The sequence below is a fragment of the Leptinotarsa decemlineata genome, unplaced genomic scaffold, assembly GCF_025532065.1.
Source record: "Leptinotarsa decemlineata unplaced genomic scaffold, Ldec_3_MD MMD2_tig00026354_RagTag_RagTag, whole genome shotgun sequence".
In the NCBI taxonomy this organism is placed as follows: domain Eukaryota; kingdom Metazoa; phylum Arthropoda; class Insecta; order Coleoptera; family Chrysomelidae; genus Leptinotarsa; species Leptinotarsa decemlineata.
The window spans coordinates 22,818,381-22,835,065 of NW_027412702.1; the positions used below are offsets into that span (position 1 = coordinate 22,818,381).

Below are 16,685 nucleotides of genomic sequence, written 5' to 3' on the forward strand. Positions count from 1 at the left end.
CAGGACAACTCTCTACTAATTCATAAGGAAGAACACGTTTCACAGAATCTCCATAAGAACCATTTCTCAAGCTGCGATCGATCCTTCCAAGTGAAAAAGGGTTTCGTAGAGGGATCGATTCGGCTCTTGCTTCAAGAAGCGCTTCCACTGAAATGGTACCAGTTCTACGAGGAATGCAACTCATTTTTTGGGGCCAAGAATGACCTGAGTCCACTGACCGCACTGAAAAAGAAGAAGGTGGATCAATCACTTGTGAATTAACCTTGATAGGAGACTTAATTAATTAAGAAGTGACTAAATCTTTTATTTTGAAAAAAAATCAACACTGAAGTAGTTTTAAAAAAATGAAACAAGGTAATAAAAAGACATATGGTGACCTGAAAAATATTTGTGATATTGTATTTGAAAATGAAAGTAATGAAAAAATTGAAGAGAAAAAATCTGGGCCAATAGGCCGTGGTGGAATGGAAACTGAAGTACCAAACGTTTCATATGCTTCTGCGACAGATATCAGTGGTATGTACCTCGAAGTCTCAGCAACAACTGACTCGCGAACTACGTGTTCACTCCTATTTATAATTTCAGAGGGTTTTGACGAGGCGAGATGGCGAGGGCGATAGCCATGGCGGGGTGCTCATGCAAATGTTCACACCTGATTGGTCAGTACTTTTAAGAAAATTTATTTAAGATGGAAGGAATATCGGGAAATCATATTGTTGATCTCAGTAGTGAAAATTAAAAATTATTGCACTTAAGAATGCCAGAAATAAACTAGAATGCAATTCGATCACATCCCACCAGTAACACACCTGTAAACAACGTGGACCAATTAGAATAACAATAACAGTGCAGAATAATCAGAATAACCCAGCAAAAGTACCGAACAATCAGGAATGAGCATTTGCATAGACACCCCGCCATTCAGGTACTACCATTGAGCACACTTGCAGACCGGTTTCGGGCTATTTGGCTTCTCGTCAGTGCAAGGTAGTTGCCATCATCAACATAGAGTCGATATTTCATAATTAAAATTCACTGCACTTCGTCTTGATTTCAAACAGGTTGGAGCCTGGCTCCCTTACCCTTTGGACTGATGTTTGCCAGAAGGACAAACGGGTCATAACTGATGGTGAGTGTTGATGGTATGGCGGCATGAATGTCCTCAGACATCAGTACCGCCCTTCACGGTGTATCCCTACCTGGCCGGGGTGGGTTGGATGAAAAAAATTGTTCATCTTTTAACGGAGGACATAGGGGCCTCATGCGACAGAGTTTCGGGGCCTTCTATATCGGGAGGGGTCGTCTACAGTATAATCCATAGCTTCCCTGACTAATGGGTGTTCATGAGTTTCTGCACCATCAAAAACTCTCTGATTTCTCGACTGAATGGACTGCCGAATGGAAGGCAGCTGCAAATCTCTGCGGATGGCTTCAAGGAGCATTCACAATCATCCTCATTAACTTGTTTTGCGATACCTCCAGAATGGAGATATTATATTTCGCCGCTTGTCCCCAGACGCCTGAAGCATACATGATGACAGGCTTGAACATCGTATTATAGATGGTAATCTTGTTCTTAAGACTCATTTTAGATCTTCTGTTGATCAGAAGGTACAGACGTGCTATCCGACCCTCGATCTTTGATTTGACGCTCATTATGTGCGGATTCCAAGTGAGCCTGCGATCTATTAGAACGCTGAGGTACTTTACCCGCGCTTGCCAGTCAATCTTCCTTCCAGAGATTCTTACTTTTCTGGCCGGAGAAGATTTCAGTCTTCCCATGGTTATCACCTGAGTCTTTTCCGGGTTCACTCGGATCTTCCAATCAAGGTACCAGCGCTCGAGGTCGTCCAATGCACGTTGCATGTAGACGACGCCGAGCTCTCGATCCATGGAAGATGAGAGGAGAGCCGTGTCATCGGCGTACAGAGATATCTTCACACGCTCGGGCCTCGGAAGGTCACTGGTGTAAAGTGAGTACAACGTCGGAGAGAGCACGGCCCCCTGTGGCACTCCAGCAAGGATCCCTCTGTTATCAGACAGAGATCCCTCTACTCTAACCTGAAATGTCCTGTCTTTCAGGAAAGACCCAATCCACCGGATGAGGCGTTTAATTTGTGCAGAAGACCTTCGTGCCAAACACGGTCGAAGACCTTCGAGATGTCAAGTAGCACAATGTGCACTTTTTTGTTGGAATTAAGCTCTTTGATGGTGTTTTCGACCAGCCTTAGAGCCTGTAACTCAGTGGACTGAAAAGCCAAATTGTTCATCAGGCAGAACATTTCGGTCCTCAACTTCTTCGTTAAGCCTTTGGAGAACAACTTTTTCAGCCAGCTTAGCTGCCGACGAGAGTAGACTGATCGGACGATAGTTCTGTGGGAACAGCGGGTTCTGGCCCTGTTTTGGGATCATGACGACGATCGCATGCTTCCATCTTTTGGGTGGAAAACCCCTGGCTAGATCGATTCCGGCAGTTGTATCGCCAACAGCATATGCAGGAAATACTTTAGTGAAGATCCCTGCACTGACACCTGTCAGATATAATCCAACGCCCTTCGTAGTATTAGCCAGAGCAGTAGTTGTTCTGTGACCTAACCTATAGTGTAGGATGTTGATCTGTACCAAAAGAACATCTGAAGGAACAATTCGTTCAGGCCAGTGCCTGAATGAATTGTTTCTTTAGATGTCTTGAAGTATGCCCACTGACTATATGTGAACACATTGTTTTGTTTGAATTTAAAAATAGAAAGCGCTCTATGAAAGACCTTTTTCTTTCTTTTAAACATTGAATTACACGAAATAAACTACTTGTATATGATGAAAAAATATGTTTTTATACCACTTCTAACAGGACTTTCAATTATCATTTTTTAACACGTTTTTTTATTATTATTAGCTTCACCTGTATGTATATATGCTTGTTTGTTTGTTTGTAGCTCTGGATCTGTATTTGACACAATTATCGACATTATTGCTTGATCTATTCGCAGGAAGACGGGTCTGTACGTAACCTCCTTGATATATAGACATTATTGCTTGATCTATTCGCGGGCAGATGGCGCTGTATGTAACCTCCTTGATATAATTCGAACACACTTTACATGTATTTTTTCATTTGAAAAAAATATTTTTCAACACGCGCGCCTGCTGCCTTGGGCTTCGTAGCTGATTTTCAGGCTCCCTCTCCGGAATTGGAAAATATCAATGGTCATTTTTCTAAACAATATACGGCTGATTGATCCCAAAGTTCAGATAAAAAAATATACTTCAAAAAGACTAAAAAACACGCTTCTTTAGCATACAAAACTAAAAAATGAAAAATAAATATAGTATAGTAACATTGTGAAAAAAGCGTGGGCGCTTTGTGCCATATTTTTTGTATACCAAGCGCCCGTCGCTTTTTTCACAATAATACTAATATTTTTCGTTCTTTATTGTTTGAAGCTTATTAAAAAATATTTTCAACTTTTTAGTTCAATGTTCTTCAAAAGCGTGTTTTTTTAGTTTTTTAAACTATATTTATTTTCACGATTCCTACCACGTAGCAACAGCTAAATCTATCAATTTACTTTTATACAGGGTGTAACTGAATAAGTGTAAAACATTCAAGGAGGTGATTCCTCATCGAAAAAAAGATAGGATCTTTCATCTAAAGAAACTTCAGTGGAGCATCCTTTGTTAAGACTCAGCCCCTTAAAGGGGAGTTCATAAAATTTGTATAACAATTTTTTTCACAAGCACTGAAAAACTTACAATATTGAAATCAACTTGACGTTTTGTACTACCAAAAAGACACTTAGCCAGTAATTTATTTGGTTTACCCCATGGTTGTAAGGGGTGGAAAACGCAACCCCTAAAATTTATTTCCAATGTAACTTTTTGTCTTATTATTTGTTTACTTTTTCATTCTAAACAAAAAATGTCTCTTGGGTTTTTTGCCCAAAGTAAACCAGTTCGCAGCAAAAAATTATTTTACGAACACCTACAGAGATACATCGTCATAAATGCGAACTGGATTTATTGTTATTTTGTAGTTAGTACCTGCATTAAACGATTAAAGGGTAATAAACAAAACTAATTTATTAATAACAAAACACACAACATATAGAAATCATAGTAAATATTCAATATGTCTACCTTCAGGCATTACGCATGCGTCTAGACGTCGGCGCATTGAGCCACGTATTCGCTCAAATATTCCTGGAGCCTCTCTGATTACCCTGCACGCATCGATGATGCGGTTTCTCAAGTCCTCTACATCGCGAACAGGAGTACGATAAATCAAATGCTGTAAATGGCCCAAAATAGAGAAATTGAGAGGATTGAGATCCGGGGATCGAGTGGGCCAATTTTGTGGTCCTCCTCGACCTATTCATTGATTTGCATATGTTTCAGTTACATGCTGACGTGCTACTTGACTAAAATGGGCGGGAGCCCCATCATGCATAAAAAACATATCCCTTCTGACGCCCAAAGGAACTTTCTTCAGCAGTGCTGGATGCACTTCTCTTAAAAATTGAACGTATGCCTCACCATTTAATCGAGGAGGTAGAGAATGAGGCCCAATTAAATCATCCGCAATAACTCCGAGCCACACGTTAAGATAAAACTGTTCTTGATGGTTAGTTTCGACAATAGCGTGAGGGTTTTCATCTGCCCATATGTGGTAATTATGAAAATTAATAATCTTGTACCGAGAAAAACTACATTCGTCTGTGAATTCTATCGTCTTCAGAAAGTTACAATTTCTTCTAATCATTTCCAGCATCCAATTGCAAAATTCAAAACGGTTCGGAAAGTCTCGCGGTAACAGTGCCTGTACTCGTTGCAGATGGTAAGGGTATATTGTTCCTTTAAAATTCGAAATACCGTCATATGATCAACATTTAGCTGGAAAGCCATCTTTCTAGTACTGGTAGTAGGTTGTTCTTCAATCAAATTAAGTACTGCTTCCTCAAGCTGTGGTGTTCGTACTTCTCGATGGTGACCACAATCCTGCGTTCTTTTGTCGAATGAACCATATTCTTGTAATCGTTGATGAAGTCGAGCAAATATTCTATGTGAAGGATGCTACCGTTGAGGATACATTTCAGCATATCTTCTAGAAGTGTCTAACCCATTCCCCTGTGACAGATCGTAAACGTAATGCATATCAGTCATTACCTCATTTGTGTATGCCATTTTAATAACAAGCAAATTATTAAAGTAACAAATTGAGAACAGAACAACAACACACAATTAGTATTAATTCAATTTCGAAAATTCACAAACACAGCGTCATACCAATTTAATTGTCACTATCGCTGATAGCGACCTATTAGATACATTAGTTTCGTATTTTCGCATTTATGACGATGTATCTCTGTAGTTGTTCGTAAAATATTTTTTTGCTGCGAACTGGTTTATTTTGGGCAAAAAACCCATGAGACATTTTTTGTTTAGAATGAAACAGGCTATCGGAAATAAATTTTTAAATGGTAAACAAATAATAAGACAAAAAGTTACATTGGAAGTAAATTTTAGGGGTTGCGTTTTCCACCCCTTACAACCATGGGGTAAACCAAATAAATTTCTGGCTAAGTGTCTTTTTGGTAGTACAAAACGTCAGGTTAATTTCAATATTGTAACTTCTTCAGTGCTTGTGAAAAAAATTGTTATACAAATTTTATGTACCCCCTTCAAGGGGCTGTGTCTTAACAAGGGATGCTCCAATGAAATTTCTTCATATGAAAGATCCTATCTTTTTTTCGATGAGGAATCACCTCCTCAAATGTTTTACACTTATTCAGTTACACCCTGTATGAACATAGAATTATACAAAAACACACTTTCTCCTATCCAGCTTGTATTCCAAACTTTTTCAATTAAAACAAGAAAGTTTAAATATTGAACCGATAAAGATTAATATGCTTTAGTGATGACGTTGGAACAGTTGACGAAGACCATCCTCGTAGGGTCGGCGTTCCCGACGCCGCTGACTGTCCAACTAGGCTATCCGCGCACGCGTCTCGACGTCTTCTCGACGTCGCGACGCTCAGCTGGGCCCGGGAGTTAGTACGGCCGCGTCGACCAAACCGTTAACGAAATGACGAGCTGATAAGCGCCGAAAAAAATCCCAAAAAAATCGACAAGAAATTATGATCGGCCCAAATGTGACACTACCGGCCCGCAGTGATTGAGTGGTGCGATGCAACAGCCGAACCAAGTGCCGGATAATGGGGCGACTTCCACGGGAGCCACGGGGACGGCGACCACTAGGAGTCACGTGAACGGCGGTAGATTTGACTTCGACGACGGGGGGACGTACTGCGGGGGGTGGGAAGAAGGCAAGGCACACGGGCACGGGGTTTGCACCGGGCCCAAGGGACAAGGGGCCTACTCTGGATCGTGGCACTACGGATTCGAAGTGTCGGGAGTCTATACTTGGCCGAGGTAATTTTATATGAGCATGCTTTTGTTACTACTTTTGGAGTTACTCCTGATGTGTAATTTTGAGGATCAAAGTCACCGCACTCCTCAACTGTCTTTACTTCGTTAATATACATGCGGTGGATCCATGTCATCGATGAGGTTGGAGCGAACCACTGCTATGAAATGGATTTGTCGGAATTTCTTAGCGATTCCGAGGATTTCCTATTGTGCGTTTTAAAAATACCGCTCTCAAGTACTTGGTACAGAGTACAGAATACAACCAACCTACTCGTTTGTTAATAATAGTTATGTATGTTTATACAGAAACGGGTCATACCAAAGTCAGACCATGTGGATCAAGTATGCGGTGGCTTTGGACGAGTCCATATCATTTGATGAAAGTCAATGTGGACTGAAATGTAAAGAAAATTCTAGGAGGGAGGAATTCAAATCGACAAGTTTTGTTCGGTGTTATTCTTAAAACGTTTTTGATGTCATCTGTTGTTGAAGCACTATGTTTGGAAAACATTTCAAACATATACTTGACTGAATTACTCTGAACTTTTTATTTTATTCAAAACTCATACAACATACTAATCACAATAGAACTAACTGAAACTGATCAGTTGAAATTGATTTTACTCAACAATGAACGTAATATTTAATATTTGGTTTGAGGGTGGAAATATTACCGGTAATGAGAAAACATTTCTTGAATTTCCCTCAGGTTCCATAATATATCACTTTTCTGGACTGTTGACTATTCTTAAATTCTGAATGACTTTCTCAATGTTCAACATATCACTGACCCTAGTATGAAGGACTGTGAAAATCATGGAAAAAACTGTCAAGTTCTAATTGAGTAAACCAACATCATTATCTGAAAATTTCACGACTTTTTAATGAAAGATTTGTGAAGCTCATGATTTGATTAATTTGAAAGCAACAGTAGGTATTATTCCAAGGGAAATATAAGAGGGCGCACGTAACAGTTTTGTCACTAATTAGTTGTGGTACAAAATATGTTACTAATAAATTGAAATGGGTATATTTTTAGGAGCGATTCATTTCTGGGAGAAAAAAGGTTTTGGCTGTCTACTTATCATATATATCATATATATCATATACTTTCATATATAAACATTGAATTAGGCGAAACAAAAATACTTTGAAACAAATATTTTTAGCGGCAGTTGTATCGCCAACAGCACATGCAGGAATAACTTCAGTGAAGAATCCTGCACTGACACCTGTCATATATAATCCAACGCCCTTCGTGGTATTCACCAGGGGAGTAGGGAGTTGAGCCTGGTCTGAACGAATTGTTCTTTTAGATGATGTCAAATATTTTTATATGAACACTGAACTATACGAAAAACAGTTTTCCCTATTCGGTTTGTATTCTAAACATTCGCTATGGAACTGAATCAGATATCATTCACAGGATTCCTACACAATATAAATAATGACACTTACATGGAACACTGTCTTCCTCACTGGTGGGCATTCGATGTTTCGGCGTAAGACACTTGCTTTAACGCCTCTTCAGCACCAACTTTTTTTAAATTGATTGCTTTCTTCGTTCTTTCGAAACGTTTCCACATTTATTTGTATAAAGATGGAGAAGTAGAAAGCCAAAACCTTTTTTTTTAAATGTTACTATTCTTACGCACAAAAATTATAATCGCTTACACTTTAGTTTCATTTAAGAAAACTTGAATCTGTACAGGAAAATCACTTTTCGTACTGATGTTCACAATCTCAACATCAGATTTAAGGATTCTCTTACCCCACCTAGTTTTGAAACTGAATTTTTCAAGCGATCTTTTAGCTATAATATATGTCAAGTGATTAACCTGTTACCAAAATAAATAAGAAATTCAGAACCTTCTGTTTTACGGAAGAGATTCAAACTCCTTCTGTTCGAAAGCCATCTTTAAGTATAAACTGCCACACCCTATAAATTTTTCATCATCATGAGACCGGAATAAGTCTGAGTAATGGACGTCTTCACCAGCATCTTAATAGATATTTGAACAATCCCAATTTTTTTCATGTATTACTTTCTTTTTGTCTTAGCTTAGGTAGAATCTTTTTGAGGTAGAGTTAGCACTTGTACTAACTGAGTTGAACTTCGCCTTTTGTTATATCAGCAACTAGCTCTGTAATTTATTTAAATATTTCTATGTAACTACAGCTGGGAAACAATTATGACGATTATTATTATTATTATCTTCAACAAATCGTGTTTCAACTTATACGAAGAACCAAATAACGACAATTTACATCCTTATATTTTAACTGTATGATATTGCTGAAGAAATCCCGCCTGGTTACTTTGACTTTGAGAACTATTTGAAATGTTCTTCGATTCCTATGAATTTCTTATTCCATATTGTGTAACATAATTATACAATCTCTTATGAAAAATCTTCTCGGAACAAAATAGGATAAGAATATTAGTTTTACGAAACTGCTTATTACTGAATATTTATGCTCTGAATTAGTGAATTATTCATCTTTCTCTGCCAGCATATTTCCAATTACTATCAAAACAAGAGAGAGAATGTCAATGTACGGAGTCTCCAAAATATTCGGAAAAGAACATTTTCACAGTCAGCCAACAAGGAAGTGCAAAAAATTGACTTTGAGAATAGTTCATTGCTACTATAAGAAGATAATGGTAGAGTGCGAAGTACCCTGTTGAGATCTTTGATAATTTTTATGACCCCAAAGAAGCGTTCGACTTTATTGATCAGATTACACTTCTTTCATTCCAAGAAGTTAATGGTTCCAAAGAGAAAAAAGTTATAGTTAAATTTTTTTTAGTTTAATCTTGCTCTTGAAGATAATCACTTGGTGATCGAAACATGTGTCGAGGTGTTAAAATAACGGTTTGGTGTTGGGAAAAAACTCCGGCAATATTCAATAATTATGTATGTTCATTTCGGAGATTAAATCAACTAAGCTTCGAGTGCAAATTTCTTTGGAGGGAATGCAGATCGCTTGCGGATTTCCTCAGGAATCTTGATGCGTTGCTCATGTTGAGATAGGTCTTCTTACGTCCCAAATCCAAAGGTATTTGTACAACTTGTACAACTTTCTCAAATTTTCTTTTTGCTTCTGGTGCATAACAATGTACACGCGAGCAATTGCTTTGCAGACTACCCGGATTTTGGAAAGTTTTGTAGGGGCTCCTCCAGTGACTTTAGCCACCCTCAAATTGGTAAGTTCCGTTTTGAACTCATCGAGCTGCTTAATCAGCTCCTTCTTGTCTTTGGTTCGCAAATCTGAACACTTAACCTTTTCCATGTGCCCTCTTATGAAACGAGTCGATGAAAATTCGATGAACAGAATAGGTCACTATGATGTGGCTTTGGACGAGTCCATATTATTCGATAATAGTGGATATAGTTCCTCTTGTAGTTTGAGAACCAGCAACTAGTTGAAGTATTTTTCCAACACATAAAAAATGTGTTTATTAATCGTAGTTTGTTTTGAGTATCTCTACACACCGTTGATGAGTGTTTTGCATTTCGAAGGATACAAACGTTCAGATATGGATATAATTATCAGAAAAAAAAAAGTACAGTATTTTAATCCCCGGTAAATTATCATCTTAAATCGGTGGAGTGTTGAGAAACATTCGAATGACTGTAAACAATCTCATGAAACAACAAAAGAGTTTGTTTTTTGAAAAATAGTACAAGCTGAGTGGCAAAAAGTGATTTTTTGTATAATTCATTGTTCATATGAAAGTAGCTGTTTCAAGAGGACCTTTTCTTCCAGTTTGTGTCTGAAAGTGACTCATTTGCATGATCTACACATCTTTGTGAAGAATTTACTTCGAAATTAATTACTTTTTTCCTTCCTCTGGTAGAGAAATAGAAATCCAAAACATTTCTTTCCCAAATAACGAAATGAAGTTATTTATTTTGGATTATTCATTTTAGAATGGAAGATAACCGTTTACTTTTTTGCATAGTGAATGGGTAATATAATTTTGGCATCAATCAACGCCATAAAGAAAAATTGCAATAACAATGTAAAACTACCAAAAACCGGATGCAGCACATAAACTATCGAAATTCATTCCAGAAAAACTGTTAAATTCCATTTGGAAATTATATGGCAATTAGTTGTTTCCATCTCGTTATTGTTTTTAAATGACCAGTTGCATTACGTTTCGGTAAAATGAAAATTAGGCACATTTCAATTTACCATAGGCATTTAACCGTTCGATAAGTGACTCATATGAATATGAATATAAATAAAAATATCCACTCAATATTGAGAAATTTGATTTTCTTCGATTTTAATGAGAGTTTCTGTAGTTCGGTGATCATTAGATATATTATTCTTCATTACGGTCCTGATAATCGCTCGAATCAAAGCAAAACTTGTGTTCTCAACAAAGTCCTTGCTCTCCATTCTTAGAATTAACAACTTCCTAAAATGTATTGATATCCCCACTTTCTATTTCGGTTGAGGTTTTATCATGTATTGCAACCTCTAGAAGTTTGAGAAAAAACTTACATAGTAATAGTACCATTTCGTCTCTCGTTCTTCAATAAACTTCATGAGCTGTGGTTTCTGGCACATACCGGTCATTGAAATATATGAAAAAATTGAATCGGTGTAATGATTTTTTCCATTTAGTATTTTCGATACCTCTAGAAACTTTGTAGTTTCATATTAGAGAAGAGAAACCCATTTTTATGAGTTAGTGCCCCAGCTCATCTTTCATTAACACGACTTTTGTTTTTTCATACTTTTCAATCAATTTTTATTAGTTTGTATTTTTTTCTCTCCCGACAGATCGTAGTGTTACCTACACTCCGCGAGAGCCGGAATGTTGGTGGCATATTGAAGTATTTTCAAAACTTCTGAAGGTTAGATGAAATTAAAACCTAAAAAATAGCACTCGAAACCCTACACCATACAGCGCTGTTTAAACCCGCGAAGGTCTATTGAGTGGTCCTCGGCTGAACCACAAATGCATTGCTAGACTAAAGTGTCCTTGTTGAACAATCCTAAGGAGAGTAGAAGACGAAAGACGCCATTCATGTGATCGAAAGGAGGTCGAAGAACATCAACTTCCCAAGACGGTCAGCTACAGAGCTAAGCTGCACCATCTGAATGCCGGAGAGACGGGGGTGGAATAACGCCGCTCACAAGAGGTAACGACAGTGAAGAAGTCTCTCCACGGCAAGTATCTGCACAAACTCCGACAGATCTGGTCATCGGAACTGTCGGGAAAGAACAAAGTCGCTGCTGTGAATATGCTTGTCGTTCGAATCTCACTCTTCGAATACTCGTTTCGATTGGACCCAAGAGGAGCTGTATCAACTCGACGTGAGGCCAGAAAAATTATGCATCTCCATGGGAGGTTGCACCCCAAATCGTCCGTTCCCCAGTTGTATTCCCCCGACAATAGGGAGGCCGTGGACTTTCAAGTTTGAAGTGTCTACATGGTAGAATGGTAACGAATGGAGCCTGCAGAGTCATCAAGTGTTCGGATCTCCTTCTGTGCATGGTCCGTGACCATGAGAGAGCAGGAATTGGAGCTTTTCCCTTTAGGGCAGCTGCCCGAGCAGCTGATGAACTCGGTTTAGTTTTCAACATTGAACGAGCTAATCACAACTATGTCACCGAGTTGGAATCAGTCCAGGAAAAGGCCCAAATAAAGACTGCAGAGATCAATTCAATCCTGCAGCAACACAAAGATAAGTCAATGCATGGGATCTTCTTCAACATCATTGAAGATCTTGGCTTTTCAAAGTGCCTGACCTTCGCCTATGTTGTACCCATTCCTGAAAATTTTAATTTGTCGAGAAACAGGCGCTCTTATACAAATCGTTCTCATATTTTTCAGCCATCGTAACAGTGTTAATACTCTGTCAAATCTCAGGATGTTTTTTAAGAGAGGATCCATAAATCAAGGCCCAATACCTTCAGCCTTCGGTAGAGATGTATTATTTTTGTGAAATACCTGTTACTAGTTAAAATGAGTATTTAGCTGTGGTATTTTTAGAAACAAAGTCGCGGTGAAATCGTTCAGGAACTAGATCATGTTGATCTTGGACGAAAAACAATTTTCAGAATATGATTCGTTCTTAATCATTATAGTGTCAAACTATGTATTAAGAGAAATGATTCAGGAAACATTTCATCCATGTTTTCTTTTTCAATTTGATTTTTTCCTGTTGTGGAAAAATTTGTTAGTTACAGATACATTATAATTATGAGAATTAAAAATTAAGTGAATGAAAAGAACAGAATCTGACTGAATTTAACTTATTGTACCGAAGTTTCAGATTATTTTGACGATAAAAATATTAAATGAAGCGAAAAGGTTTACAAGAGCCCCTATTTCCAATCTTCTGCCAAACAAAAGCATTACTATATAATGAGATTATTACTGTTTATTTCATAGAAAGATATACTATATCTCAATTGTAATCCTATCAGAGATTAGTAGACTGTTTTTACTGACTTTTTGTTGAATATAGCAACTGAAAAACATACCCTTGCTGTAATAGTATTTCTTTAACCATTATAGTGTTTGAGTTTCAGTCATGAAACTGTGCGATTAAGAATCTTTAAATATCGGTTCGACTCTGCAATTGAAAGATGACTTGGTTGGCACTCCCAAAGAACTGTCTTTCATGTTGGTTGTTCAAATACCAATCTGTGTTGACTACAAGGATATCTACAGGCTGATTCAATTTTTTTAGTACTGTTTTATCAGTGATGCTTTTTTCCATATTAGTTTACTATCGATGTTTACTCTGTTATCACAAATTCAACAAGCAAACTTACTTCATTAAGCTAATGTCAAAATCTATTCAGATTTATTGATACAGTGATCGAATGTTTGAAGCACGTTTGGTTATGCTAATATGTGACTAAATACTAAAAATGAGTTTTTCAGGTTCATTGGGTAATCGATTTTTGTGCTCTAATAGGTGCACAATAGGTGAAATTTTTCAGAGGCTATTCGACCGTAAATGTGTACTCACATCTCTCTCTTTTGCCTCTACAGTAAGTAATATACGAAACGTAACTCTATCTTTCTATATTCACTAATTCATACCTCCCTCTCAACTTCCGTTCGCCTTGCCCGATCACACTTTTCGAAACGCTCTGGTCACGTATTCACCAGCCTACTCCCCAAGTCAATCTCGCGTTAAGAAGTTTCACTTCAAAAAAACTTGATACAAGATAAAAAATAAAGAGGAGTTGCTGATCTTGTTACCAACTTCGAATATAAAAGAAATTAACCGTCATTATATTTCATTCCTTAGATTCTCCATGAATTAATTTTTCTGGGTCCAGTATTCGATATAGATGATAATTCAGCGAGTGGAGTTGATATAATCAAAAGCAGGGAAAATTCATGGACGAAGCACTCAGAAAATATGCAAACCGCAAACACGTGTTTATAGCTCATTAGCTATCATCAGTACTGTATAGCCAAGTGTAAGGTTAGGTTAGGTTGTCATCAACAGAAGTCAGCCGCACTTTGTGGTTTTCTGCTTCTGTAACCCAATAACTTGACCAAAACTTACTTCTGGCTTCTGTTGATGATTCCGTGTATTCGTGTTGTTTCTGCAACCACAGATTAAATACAAGTGTTGCATAATCATGCACTTGGCTATGCCAGCTAATGAGCTAGAATCACGTGTCTGCGGTTTGCATATTTTCCTCCATGAAGTAGATCAACAAGATCTTCATCAGTAATAACACTGTCAGTCACTAACAAAGTGACATATGTCGGAGCATCTGAAAGAAAAATAAAGCTTCTGAAAAAATTAATCAAATTTCGTTTCATAACTAATTGAAAGTTCATCTGACGACTGCACGTTTATGAGGTTACCTAACGCATAGATACGTAATGTTGTCTGGATGATGTAAGGAAATGGATAACTTTGAAGGACACTAAAAGGGTGAATCCTTGGAATTTTGTAATTTAAAGTCGATGAGTTATGAACATAAAGGGTATTGTGTATTTAGCATTTACTACTACCTATTTATCTTTATATAGTTAATAGAATATTGAAGAGATTCAAAAAGAATTTGTTTTAATGAAACTGAGAACAGGAAAAATGGTTTTTCACTGAGATGGTTTTGTCAATATTTCTGAATTCTGTTCGTGGGAATAAGAGCCACTTGTTTCTCTCTTCGAAGTTGAATTTCATACTTTCATCAAGTAGCAGGAGGTGCTGTGTGACTTTTTTCATCAATAACGATCAGCAAAGTTATTGGAACCCTCAAGGTTTTCTTGAACTCCTTCAGGGATTATATGCAGGGGCCGCAGTTTATTATAGCTAGTGAATCCTCCTTCTGGAAATTTAAAACTGTCCAGAAGGTTCCAGATGGATTGGAAGTGACATGGAATTTTCTTTATTTTTTTTCTTTTTCTGTCCCTTTTTTTTCGCTGTTTGGGAGCTGCCAGACGTGAACATATGTTGCGTCCCGCTTGCAACCTCCGTTTTTTCGTGGCATTCTGATTTCCTGTACTTCTACGATGTCTAATCTCGGAAGGAGAAACCTCTTTCCAAAGTTCAGACGTACATGATGGGGCTAGAACCATCATTTTTTCCTGAAGCATTGCCCTGATGAATCACCCACATGTTATTCTTCCACAAATATTTTATCGTACTCACTGAATGAGAGTGGCTAGAACTTCTTTAATCTCAGTGTGTCCTGCAGGAGCCCAATTCACATATAAACATCCGTTTTGGAGTTGAGGGACATCCTGGACGTTCATTTTCGTCGATGTTTTCTTGCCCTCCTGGTTCACGTCACTCAAGAACGCGTATGGTAGTCTGTTGGCGAGAGGTCTGAGGAGTATGGTGGATGAGGCAGAGATTTGACGCTCAATTCGTTTAAATTTCGGACGGTGATTTGTGAAACGTGCTGACGGGCGTTGTCGTGGAGCAGGATCGGACCTCTTTTGTTGATCAATGGGGGCTGCTGATGACGCAATTTTTGATACATTTCGTCGATTTCCTCACGATATCACTCTGATGTGATGGTTTGGCCCGGTTGTTTATAGTGAATCACACCAGCCGCTGACCACTTAAGGTGGTCAGTTATCTGTTTCTAGTTAATGTCCTGAATATATCCTGCTGTTTTAGATGATTTTTATTTACACGTGACGATCCTATCCAAAAAAGGATTGTTTTGGCTGCGCATAACGTGACGATTTCTGTTTATCATTCAAACCATGAGGCACCCGCTTTTCGATTTTTTTGACCTTTCCAATATGTTTTAAACGATCTCAGGAACCGTTTGTGATGGGTCAGTGTCCACCAGGGTCCGCAAATACTCGTCCTAGGCTATTGTTGGTCGATAACTTCGTGGCTAATCTGCTATGCAAAACTTTCAGAAAAAATTTAGCAGACCAACGTCGAATAGTGCGTTCATTAACACTATCATTGCCAAATGCCGGGGCTTCTCGAGGTCGCCCAGGGTGATTCTGGCAAGATTGCATCCTTCAATTCCATCCCATCTCTTCAGGGATTGAGCATGAGTGTGGGTCCTAAAATTCTTAGTCCAGCCGCTTCCTTTGCTAAAGAGTCGGCAATACTATTACCTTTACTCATGTCGTGGCCTTTTACTCACCTCAGGATAATGCTATTATCTACCGAGGGTAGGTGATCAAGGTATTCAAAACAATCACTGTTCCCAGTCCCAGTCACTAACCAAGTTGGCGTCAGAGGTTTTAGTTTTACCTTTTATCATGATCAAGGTAGTAGATAGATAATCGTTTCAGCTTATTACAAAATTGAAACTGTAACATTTTCAACGTTTATATCAAAATATCGTAACACCATAATATAAATTATAACGAAATTGTTATAATTGCAATACTTAGAATAACACTGGTCCAACTGACTGAGCTAGTGTCATCCAACCGGCTGTAATGAGGAGAGTCATGTCAAGCGACCTCGGCAATATGGCGTTCGATTTTGAGGCTCACACCGTTTGGCTCGCAAAAATCCAGTCCCGTTATTTATATTTTATCGATGGAAGTATCGTCAGCGGATGTTTTTTTAAAATATATGGTTTTCCAAACATTTTCTACTGCTCCAAAGCACTAGTAGATAGAAAATAAGTTCCACGACAACGTCTTGAAACTTGTCCTAACATTGAGGCTTTTCTTCGTCGATATTGTGTTCATAGAATGAAAATCGCAGAAAAATATTAGGGAAATCATATATAGGTAATTAAATTTTCATTAACATAAAAATAAACTACCTAGGAAG

At 38.0% G+C, this 16,685-nt stretch overlaps 1 protein-coding gene and 1 pseudogene across 1 annotated transcript in view; one reads left to right on the forward strand and one right to left on the reverse strand.

Moving 5' to 3' along the window:
- The first annotated feature begins 6,035 nt into the window (after positions 1 to 6,035).
- LOC111505080 (junctophilin-1) overlaps positions 6,036 to 16,685 on the forward strand; it is a 103,921-nt gene continuing 93,271 nt past the window's right edge. Inside the window, exon 1 of the mRNA XM_023159828.2 lies at positions 6,036 to 6,432. Within this exon, the coding sequence (XP_023015596.2) occupies positions 6,188 to 6,432 (245 nt within the window). The 5' untranslated portion in view covers positions 6,036 to 6,187. The remainder of the gene's footprint in view (positions 6,433 to 16,685) is intronic.
- Positions 9,360 to 9,750, reverse strand: LOC141486416 (large ribosomal subunit protein uL29-like; annotated as a pseudogene).